General features: G+C 38.4%; 1 protein-coding gene and 1 long non-coding RNA gene across 2 annotated transcripts in view; one reads left to right on the top strand and one right to left on the bottom strand.

The window, feature by feature from the left end:
- The window catches only part of METTL11B (methyltransferase like 11B), a 16,179-nt gene extending 8,990 nt beyond the window's left edge, over window positions 1–7,189 (bottom strand). The window contains exon 1 of the mRNA XM_006766990.1: window positions 6,975–7,189. Within this exon, the coding sequence (XP_006767053.1) occupies window positions 6,975–7,128 (154 nt within the window). The 5' untranslated portion in view covers window positions 7,129–7,189. The remainder of the gene's footprint in view (window positions 1–6,974) is intronic.
- The window catches only part of LOC107183636, a 173,038-nt gene that overhangs the window by 158,555 nt on the left and 2,791 nt on the right, over window positions 1–11,692 (top strand). The gene's annotated exons all lie outside the window — the stretch shown is intronic.

The following is an 11,692-nucleotide window of genomic DNA, read 5'->3' as shown; positions in this document are numbered from 1 at the left end:
TAAGAACTAAAAAGATTAGAGCTTTAAAGACTTAATTTAGGAGGACCAACATCAAGCTGATCAGGATTCTCAAAAACAGAGAAAATGGAGGGAAGAAAATTATTAAAGAAATAATATAGAAAAACTTCCCAGAACTGAAAGAGATTGTGTAAGATCCAACAAGTACTGAGCAGCATGGATTAGAAATAATAATTAAGTAAGGGCCATATTTATACATATCCTTAGGAAATTTCAAAACACAAAGAGTAATGAGAAGATTCTAAAGATATTTCAAGGGAAAATAGTGATTGACCTTAGAACAGGGTTGCCAAATTTGGCAAATAAAAATACAGGACACAAAATTAGTTTTAAATTTCAGATAAACAATAACTTATTAGTATAAGAATGCTCAAAATATCACACATTACATGGGGTATACGTATACTAAACTTCTTAATTTATTATCTTAAATTCAAATTTAGTTGGCATCTAATTTTATCTGGCAACCGTATGTTCAAAGGATTAGAATCAGGTTTATAAAAACAGAACTCTCATCAGAAACACTAGAAAACAATGTAGTAGTGTCATTAATATTCTGAGACAAATTATTTTGAAGCTAAAATTTAATCCCCAGTCAAATGTGAAAGACTATTTACCGCCTATGGATTCATTCTTCAAAACAAAGCTATATTTCAGCCCAATGAGGTTTAAAATCAAGAGAAGGTATGTTACAAAAGATGATGAAATTAACTCAGGAGGAATCCAATGAAAAGAAATCTCCGAATCACAGATATTTATCAGATCTAGAAAAAATCAGCTTATATTACAATAGAAAATGTAGGTTGCAAAAACAATGTCTTTAAGTAGTAGAATGAACTGGACTCTGGATATAATAAACAGAGTAGGTAAGAAGAAAAGAGACATTAGTGATATCCTAAGAAATATGTATTTTTAATCTCAACCACCAAAAATGAAAGATGATTGAAAGCTCCAAGCAAAATATGCAACAGTACAAAAATGTTATGCTCAAGATGTGAAGAAAACCAAAATATAACATAATTTGGGGTAGAAGAAATATAAGAAAAGATAGTCCATTTAACCTTAACTAGGAACATCTTTCTTCAGGTAACACCAAGATTGTGATATTAGACTAGCGCACTGCTTGGCTCTGAATTGAACAATTACATTGTCCCAAATTTTTACTCTAAAAGTTAAAAATCTGATAACAAGATCCATTGTAATATGTCCCATCTGTGCATTTACATCAGTCTAAGATATTGGAGCCAATGTTTGTACTCTTAAGTGATCATAAGTTTGCTGAAAGGGATACATGAATCAGTTCCCACATACATCATTTTCTAGTGACTAGAAACATTATGTACTTTATCTTCCATGTATATTAACTATTATACATAAATTATTTTAAAAGTACAACTCTATTAAAAGTATTAATAAATATGTAGATTATTTTTTTCATTTTATACACAAATTACCTACTGATTGAGAAAATACATTAAAAGGAGAGTCCTCATGTTCAGAAATATTGGGAACCACTGACCTAACCAATTCCCCTTCCCTAGCACTTGGTATAAAATGTTGTGCGAACAGCAGGTGGCTCAATAAACGCTTATAAATTCAACAAGGATGACAAATATCAAGTGTCACCATCTCTATAACATGAATGTTCTACATCCCTCTGTATATCTGAGCAAACCAGGTTAGCAAATCACAGTTCATGGGGTCTCCCTAGAGTCAAACGCTGCCTTGGATCACAGGCAAGCCACAGTTCAGAGCTCTCCTTGATCCAACCAAAGCAGCAGAACAGCCACACTCATCATCACCTGCTTAAGCCAACTAGTTGGTGGAGTCTATTAAAATCCTTAATCTGGAAATGGGAGCGGTCCATTATGCCAGAAACATTTAGACCACAAGTGAATGCCAACCTCAGCAGGGGTCTGACTCAATAGGTACGTTTTTATGGTTATGGGCTTGGGTTCTCATTTTCACCTAATTGACAGGAGCATTTCACTAAAAAGATATATGAGGTGTCATGGCCAGCCCCAAGTTCCCCCCTCCTGATAGCTTTTGCTATAGTGCAAGTTGACTGAGATAAGGTAGTCAGTCATCTGCCCATGCCTCTTCGTTAGAGAAATACATCTTAGTGGCTTATTCTTATAGGATTGCAATGTCTCTCTGAAACTGGTGTAGTCTAAGACTGGGACTAGATACTCTAGTTCTTGATATAATATGGTACTTATTTCTTGACCTACATCTTGAGCTGAACTCCCAAAGGCCTTCGAATGGTTTACTTGTTGCAGAAAGAAAAACAGAGTACAAGTTCATTTGCCCTGAGTAGGAATAAAGGTCTTGTGACGTCTCTAAGAAAAATTGCATTTATAGCTATGTGCGCATATTTGTTATTGTCTTTTTTATTTCTTTGTTACTTTTTAAAAAAATCTTTATTGCTTAATGGTTGGATATAGCTATTTCACACTTTATTTCAGATGTTAGACCTGTTTGTCAACTGAAAATTGACCTCAGAATCTGCAGATGTTATATAGACAAGTTGAGATAGTAAGTAAGAAATGATTTGAGACAGATATTGGATAAAGTTAGCCTTTTTTTAAATAAGAAAATAAAGTCCAATTAGGAAATGCCCTTATGAAAAGTTAAGACCTTCCATACAGATTTTCAGGTGACAGACTTCGGGGGTCAGACTGCCTGGGTTCTGGTCCTGCTCCACCACCACCACCACCACCACCACCACCACCACCACCCATGATCTCTGGCAAGTTACAGAATGCCTCTGTGCATCAGTTCTTCAGATACAAGATGGGGAATAGCAGTATAACCTAATAGGGATGTTGTGAGTATTAACTAAGATAATATATGCAAAACACTGAGAACAGTAATAGGCTTGTTCCCATTTCTTTCTGAAGACCTGCTGTGTTCAGTGGTGTAGCAAGCTCTTCCACTGGAGAGTTTAGCCAGGGCTATTTCAGTAAATGCCCCCATAACTGAAGTTTGCTGATCGTGTGCTGGTAGGAGACTGGCTGCCTATCGCAGGCCTTTAGAAGGAGGAAGGAAGAAAGAAGGAACCAAAGGGTCTGGTTAGCCACCACTCTTCCTATAATCACCCTGAACAGCAAGCTCTCTGTGCAGTCAGACTCCCCAACCTTTTAAAAGAAGGGCTTTATTTTTACTTCTGTGAAGCCTTGAAATCATCAAAGGAGGGGAAGCCAACTCTGAAACACCCCAGTGGAGCTAAGGAGGGAGCACTTCCCCTGGCTGAGTTTTATTTGTGAATGGAAAAGCTTAAATCCACTGTCACCTGAAACTCTCTCTAAGCAGTGGTTCTCAACCTTCTAGCCCTTTAAATACAGTTCCTCATGTTGTGACCCAACCATAAAATTATTTTCATTGCTACTTCATAACTGCAATGTTTTTACTGTTATGAATCGTAATGTACATATCTGATATGCAGGATGGTCTTAGGTGACCCCTGTGAAAGGGTCGTTCGACCGCCAAAGGGGTTGTTAGAAGATCCTTAAACCCTGCAGCTATTCTGGGGACTAGTTGGTGTCAGTCCTGGAAATAGTTTCTTAGATGCTGAAGATTGCATCTAAGGTCTACACCAGCGGTTCTCAACCTGTGGGTCGCGACCCCTTTGGCAGTCGAACAACCCTTTCACAGGGGTCTCCTAAGACCATCCTGCATATCAGATATTTACATTACAATTCATAACAGTAGCAACATTACAGCTATGAAGTAGCAACGAAAATAATTTTATGGTTGGGTCACAACATGAGGAACTGTATTTAAAGGGCCAGAAGGTTGAGAACCACTGTCTAAACAAATGTAATATGTGTCTTTCTGGAACAAAATATTTAAGGGATAGCTGGCAAACTTTTGGCTCCTAGCTTCCCTTGCTATGGTGACTAGTGATATTTTAGATGATGGAACCTTTACCATCCTGGATCCCTGAATGTCTGTGTGGAACATAGACCCTGCCCCCTAATAATGCCTATTGGAATGATATAGCAAAAGTGAAAAATCAACTTTTATATGTTTGGCCATTGAGATTTCAGGGTTAATTTATTATTGCAGACTAGCCTAGCCCATACTGACTAAAATAGCCCTCAGTTATTAAAATCAAAGAAATACTCTGGATGAAGTTAGCTCTATTAGTCTCAGGGGAAACTATCAGGGCTGAATCATAGGGCCAGAGAAAATAAGCAGTGCCCATTTATGGAAAATCAACTAAGAAATATGGAGTCATCTTTGCTTTAGAACCAATGAATGGTATTCGAACAGTGTTTATGGAACCCTGTGGGTACCACAGAAGCACCCCAGGAGCCGAAGAGGATAGAGCAAGGAAGCAGAAAATTTTCACTTTTTCCTGTATTTTACATTGGGCTTCCATGGAAGACTTTGTCACAGGGTTTGATTTTAATAGTAATGTGTATGTTTTTTAAGTTTGGAAATCATTGATAAGCCATCAGCACATTCACAAGGAGAAAAATAGATAAAATGACTATTCTAGGTAGAAAAAAAGGATTGAAGCCAAATATAAAGTATACTCTACTTGTCCCAAATAATTTTCATCTGACTTTCAGAAAAGACTGTTTTATTCTTACTTTTTAACTCATCTCCCACTGCTTTCAGAGATGAGTTCCTTTTCTCTCTAGTAATTATTTTTAAAACTTGGCAGTCACCTGCCCTTTATAATTATTGTAATTGATGTCCTAAGAGAATTATTTATAGGCAGTGTGATCTACCAGAAAGAGCCCTGGTCTTTGGTATCTACATGAGATCTCTTCATTTCTGAATTTTATTTTCCTCATTTGAAAATATAAGATGGGGGTAAGGGAGAGAAGGGAAAAAGGATGATACCCTATGCTGCAGTAAAAATGAAGGAATTCTTACCATTTGCAACAGCATGGATGGAACTGGAGAGCATTATGCTAAGCGAAATAAGCCAGTCAGAGAAAGATAAATATCATATGATCTCACTCATTTGTAGAATACAATGAACAACATAAACTGATATGGACACAGACACCAGAGGGGGTGAGGGCATGAATGGGGGGGAGGGGATGGGGATAAGGACACATATGTAATACGTTAATCAATAAAGAAATTTTAGAAAAAAGAATGATACCCTATAAAACCCACAGTATGGCCATGAGGGTCAATGAGAAATTTTTTATAAGAAATATACTAGGTGTACTGGTTAATAATGCGGATTTTTTTTCAATAGATGGAGTTACACATATGTTGATATATATGTAATTTGATATATATGCTGTTTTGTCATCTTGCTACTTCAGATTACCACTTGTTCCGATCAATGGCATATGCACTTTCTGAGCAGCACTTCAAAACGTACCAAGAAGTGGAAAATTGGGTCTATGAATGGTTTGCCTCAAAACAAGAAAAGTTCTATTGGGACAGTATCCACAAGTTACCTGAAAGATGGGGAAAATGTGTAGCTAGAGATGGACATTGCTTTGAATAAAGCACTTTTGATGTTTCTCTTAAAACTGTTGTGCTTTCTTTGGATTACAAAATCCGTAATATTAACCGGTTAATAGATAATCCGCATTATTAACTGGTTAATAGCTAATCTGCATTATTAACCAGATAATAGCTAATTTGCATTATTAGCTGGTAGAAAACACGACAATTTCAAGAGAAACATCAAAAGTGCTTTATTCAAAGTAATGTCCATCATTAGCCACACATTTCCCCCATCTTTCAGGTAATTTGTGGATACTGTCCCAATAGAACTTTTCTTGTTTTGAGGCAGACTATTCAGAGACCCAATTTTCCACTTCTTTGTACATTTTGAAGTGCTGCTCAGAAAGTGCATGTGCCATTGATCGGAACAAGTGGTAATCTGAAGGAGCAATACAACAAAATAGCATACATATGAAATAGCATATATATATCAACATATGTGTAACTCCATCTAGTGAAAAAAATCTGCATTATTAACCGGTACACCTAGCATATAAATTTGATATGAAAGTATTTATATGTCTGGAAATAAAGATCCCCTCAGAAATGATTTCTAAAAAGAGACTTTGGCAGGTTGCTAGCACATAGCTTCTTGACTGCAATACAAAGACTGTGTATGGCCGCTTCCATGTCTGGAAGCCTTGCACATCAAGTACACAATGGGGCTTTCAGGCAACCGTAAGAAAACGGACTGGGGCTGATACATACTGTTCCTGCTTTCATGGGGGGGGGGGGATATAAATCAAAGAGGGACATTTCACTCATTAATTGGAAATTATTTCCGTTTTAGTAGTGTTAAGAGTGACCTGAAGTGACCACTTTCACAGAGGCTAAGAAAAGTCATGTAGACAAACCAGATAAGCTTTTTATTGCTCTATTGTCTAACCTCCTGAAAACTAGAAGAAATAAGTAAAATGGAGACACACTACTGTCCCAGTTTTTTCTCAATACCCAAAGACTCAACTAAAATCTGCACCTTTAAACTCTCTATTATTCTGACTCAGAAATACCAGGAAGGATCATGTGGAGTATACAAGCGCGCGCGCACACACACACACACACCCACACACGGACACATGGACACATGGACACATTTATCAATTACTACTGGTTAGTCTTTTTAACTCTTAGTTTATACACTACTGCATTAATACTCTCACCTTTGAGTTGCCTAATTTGCCCATCTTTATGTTCTTGGAAGTATTAAAAACAAATTAATTTCTATAAGCCTGATATTCAGTTAACCAACACCCAGAAAACCAAATCTCTGTGCACAGGGGTGCATGGAAGTCCCAGAATAGAGACCTGACTTGCCAGGCAGCACTTGGCCTTTGCACTCTCTACAAAGAATGACATCTTGATGAGTTCTTAGTGTCCGAAAAGTGTCCTTGTTCTAATTGCTCTTCTAGAAACCCCACAACCTCACACAGTGCTTTCAATCATTTCTTCTTCCTTATCTAGTAGTTCTGACTCACCCAGGGGAATTTTTTCCAGGAGGTAGAGATAGCTCTGAAAGAAGTCGTTGCGAATGGCTTTGTGAAGAATAAAGGACATGCTATGTCGACAGAGTTCATCGTCGGTCTTCTGCCAGCGGGATCTAAAGGCGAAATGGGCTCCCAGGTGGGCCATGGAGAAGGGGGGATATTATTATTCCTACAGAAAAAGGAAGCTTGCCTGGCTGTTTCTTTGAATCAGCTTTCTCTTCCCACACGAACTTGAGACTGTCATTTTAAACCAGTCCCCTGTCCATCTATATAAGGACAGGCCATCGTGGGGCAGGGAGGGAGGGGCAGCAGGCACCAGAGGTCAGGCTCTTGGCACCTCCACCCGTCTGATTGCTTGGGTGACACCACTCCAAGCCAGCAGGTGCTAAGTAAAGATGGAAACAGGCTGAGTGAGATCCTGCCTCATCCAGGAAAAAGCACACCTCCCTCCTTCAGCTGCCACTTGAAACAGGCAGCAGCACAGTCTCCAGCACCCTGAAGATCTGCTTTCATTGGATCCCTAAATTGCAGTAGCTTCATTTCCATTTCAAAGAGTTGTGACTATTTTGTAAGAGATCCTGTTCCCTGACTTTCATGCACTCCTTCTGGAACACTGAATCCTCAAGTTACAAGGACCCTTCAAAGCCATCTGAACCACCCACACTCCTTTCATCAGTATAGTGTTGCCCAAATCATCTCATAAAGATGGATATGTGTTTCCCATTTTTGAAGGGTCTTCAAGAGACACAGTTCTATGAAAGCCTGTTTTGATGTTAAATACCCTTCTGTCAGCCAACCCTTCCACCTAGCTTGCTCTAAACACCATGTCAGGGAAGCCTGTTCCTTTCTATCTGCGTATTGTGGATGTGATTTTCCTCCTAAGTGCTCATTTGGTCTCTGGACTGGGTATCTTCTGATTGTCCCTCCAGATCCACCTCCAGTCTCCCCACAGTACTGTGTGCCCCAGAGGCTGACCTATATTGACAACATCAGTGGACTCTCTTGCCCTCTGGCTTCCAGTTGGTTTCATCCAATGGGTAGTGCCTGCAGGAGCTTAAAGGATCATGAACTATTTATCCCCCTGACACTTTGCCTGTGGAGATGGCTAACTGCTTCAGATGGTGGAAAGTCATAGGTCCTATCTAGGCGTCTTCCCCTCTGATTCCGATAGTTGCTCCCTCCTCTTACTGCTTCAGGCTTTGAGTTAGTGATGGACTAGGCTGTTGCAAACCTTGGAGAAAACCACTACTCCTTGTAATTTCCCTATTTGCCCACACTTTATAAACAGTCCCTTTATTAAACTAACCTAAATTTTCAGTTTGTGAATGCCATTCTGTTTCCTATAAAGACAATGACTACCTTATTACCTGTTTAATTTTCCTAACAAGAAAATCAATAAGAACTCAGTATCTATTGGCCCCATCCCATGTGCAACCACTGACCATCCCTTGCCCCCAATACACACACACACACACACACATGCACACATTATAGTAGACAGTTCTAAAATGGCCCCTAAAGATCACTACCTCCAGCCTCATATGCATGCCTTTGTGTAATCTCCTTTCCTGAATGTGGGCAAGACTTACTGACTCCCTTCTAAATAATATAATATGGCAAAAGTGATAGATGTCATGTCCAAGATTAGGTCATGAAAAGACTGTCTTGGGCGACTTCTTTTGCTCTTTTGCCTGCATGCTCTGAGGAAAACCACCTTCCTGTTCTGAGCTCCCCTATGAAGAAGCCCCATGCCAAGGAACTGAAGTCCTTAGTACAACAACCTGGGGGAATTAATTCTTGCATCAACCCTGAGTGAGCTTGGAAGAAGATCCTTCCCCAGTCAAGTTAATAAAAGACCTTGAGCCAGCTAAGCCACACCGAGGTCACTGACCCACAGAAATTAATGTTTGTTCTTTTGTGCAACTGTTGGTGGGAATGCAGGCTGGTGCAGCCTCTATAGAAAACAGCATGGAGTTTCCTCAAAATATTAAAAATGGAACTTCCATTTGATCCAGTGATCCCACTTCTAGGAATAGATCCTAAGAAATAGAAACACTCATCAGAAATAATATACGCAACTCCTATGTTCATACCAGCACAATTCACAATAGCTAAGATTTGGAAACAGCCTAAGTGCCCAACAGCAGATGAGTGGATTAAAATGGAATACTATGCAGCTGTAAAAAAAAAAAAAAAGAACTCTTATTATTTGCAACAGCATGAATGGACCTGGAGAGCATTGTGCTAAGCAAAATAAGCCACTCAGAGAAAGGTAAGTATCACATGATCTAGCTCATATGTGGAATCTAATGAGCAGCACAAACTGATGAACAAAAATAGACCCAGAGACATAGAAGCATCAAACAGACTATCAAACATCAGAGGGAAAGCTAGGGAGGGTGGGAAAGAGATCAACCAATGAGCCCAAATGTATATATGCATAACCCATTGACACAGACAATAGGGTGGTGAAAAACTGGGGTGGCAGGTGGGGGCAGGGTGGTAGAGGTCAATGGGGGAAAGCGGGACATATGTAATACTTTCAATAATAAAGATTTTTTTAAAAAGAAAAAAAATTTTAAATAATTTGTTACAACACAGTATAGGATAGCTAAATCACACACCATCAGTAAAATATTATTTTTAAGATGTGGAATCTAACCATGATCTTTAATTTTAATTTGTGTGTTAATCTTTTACTGGGACAGGATGCCAGGGTTCCATTTGCTTGACTTTGACTTATTTACCTATGCTTCTCTTTTCCCATTTCCCCTCTACCCACCTCTAGGGACAACCATTTAATTGAGGGTAGGTGGAGATTGTTTCCATCCATGCCTTCAAGAATTGCCCAGATTGCAATCTGAGCTATCCATTTTTTTCTTGCCAAAGTGTGTGGTTGATTGATGAGTGCTTCATCCAGTCTTGAGCCAATCCATACATGGTGTTCCTCCAGCTCCAGAGTTCATTTGAGAGTGGGCACATTATCCAGATCTGTTATTGTTAATGCCAGCTTGAGTTTGGTTTTCTGTGCTAGCTGCAGGGAGTCTTATCTAACATAAATACCATCTTGCCTCATTTTTACTCAGTAAATTCTCATAAGGATGGGGATAATGTAGATGATATCAAACAGAACGGGAAACTTCAAGTTTTTGAATATTTCATGGTGTCAAGAAGGAAGGCTCTTAGCTGGAATATAAAAGATTTGACTGAGAAACTCATTTCTACCGCTCACACACTGGGCAACTTTGACAAATTCTCAGACTCTCCGAGCTTCCTTTTTCTGTAATATGATGATGATGATAGTATACACCTCATGACTGTTACGAGAACTAAATGTATTCTATGTAAAACAGCACAGTACATATTCAATAAATGCTACCTATTAACATTGTAATCTTTGGGAAAAGTTGATTAGTTATAGGTCTTGAAAATATTTTATGTCTCTAATGTCTTGTTGGGTTATATTCAGTGTGATACTGACTTTTATGCAATTTCAACATTGCAAATTTCACATACTTAAAAGATTATTTGTACTTGATGCATTTAAGAATTGAAAGGAAAAGAAATTCAAGTGAAATGTGCTTTTAGGGCTCATTCATCTATTGTTCAGAAATTTCAGTTGCTGTAGGGGAAACTAAGCAGCAGAAGAAGAAAACTAAGGGATCTTCTTTGTTACTTTTATTCATCAATACACCTAACAGGAGGCAGGTTCTTAACCCCAACATTTTAATGATGTTTAGATAACCTCCCATCTGCTGAGAAGGTCAGGGTGTTAGCTCTGAGGAGCGAAACTGGCAATCGCTGACTCCAGCTACTCAGTATTCTATATTTGGCGATTGATATTGGCAAGTTTCTCAGTTTTTACAGAACTAATTTTCTTTCATTGTAAAATGGACATTAGTTACTTGTTTGGAGATGGATTATTAAGTGATCTGGGATTTCTGTATTTCAGAGCCATAATTTCTGAGTGGGGATGAAAGACTGATTGGTTTATACAAAATGCCTTTGTGAGCTTTTGTTTATCTCTTATGAGTCAGTTTAGATTTTGTGACTATGTCTTATTCTGGTGTAGCTTGCATCAGTTTCTGGCTCATTGCATTTGTTTCCTTATGTGAATAATTTTTCTCTCACAGCTGAAATGCTCTATTTGCTACCACCTCATACCACTCTTGACTATATTCATACTGAGTGAATGAGGTTATGCAGTAGAGCTCAAGTCTACCACGGGCATCCCTTTTCAAGGCAGGAAAGGAAAACAGTGAAGGTAGAGGAAAGAAATATGACTATAGCAAAAGAAGGTGGACACTCTGAGTTTATCCAGGTTGGTTTGTCTTCTCACAAGGGATCCTTTGGCGAGGAGTAAACTGTTAAAAAATAAATTAGCATGGATAGACACTCAGAAATAAGAACGATAAAGGAATTACAAAAGCCCTATAAAAATATGTGTATTCAGTAGTGTGGTAAGCTAAATATTTAGGAAAATCCACTCAATATAAAATATCTATCAAATTAAAATTTCATAATATCGTGAACTGAGGTCAAGAAGATTTCTAAGTAAGCCACTATTTATCTACAACTTATATTACTCAGGACATTTTTCCCCCAAAGGACACTTTTTAAAGTGATCATGATATGACTGCTTTTCAGTTCAACAAACAATTGTGCAATACTCTCTTCTGCAAGGCAGTGTGTTAGACTCTTGATACAAA

The sequence above is a fragment of the Myotis davidii genome, unplaced genomic scaffold (assembly GCF_000327345.1).
Source record: "Myotis davidii unplaced genomic scaffold, ASM32734v1 scaffold580, whole genome shotgun sequence".
Classification (NCBI taxonomy): domain Eukaryota; kingdom Metazoa; phylum Chordata; class Mammalia; order Chiroptera; family Vespertilionidae; genus Myotis; species Myotis davidii.
The sequence above is the reverse complement of the archived record's forward strand: the minus strand, read 5'-3'. Positions and strand labels throughout refer to the sequence as shown.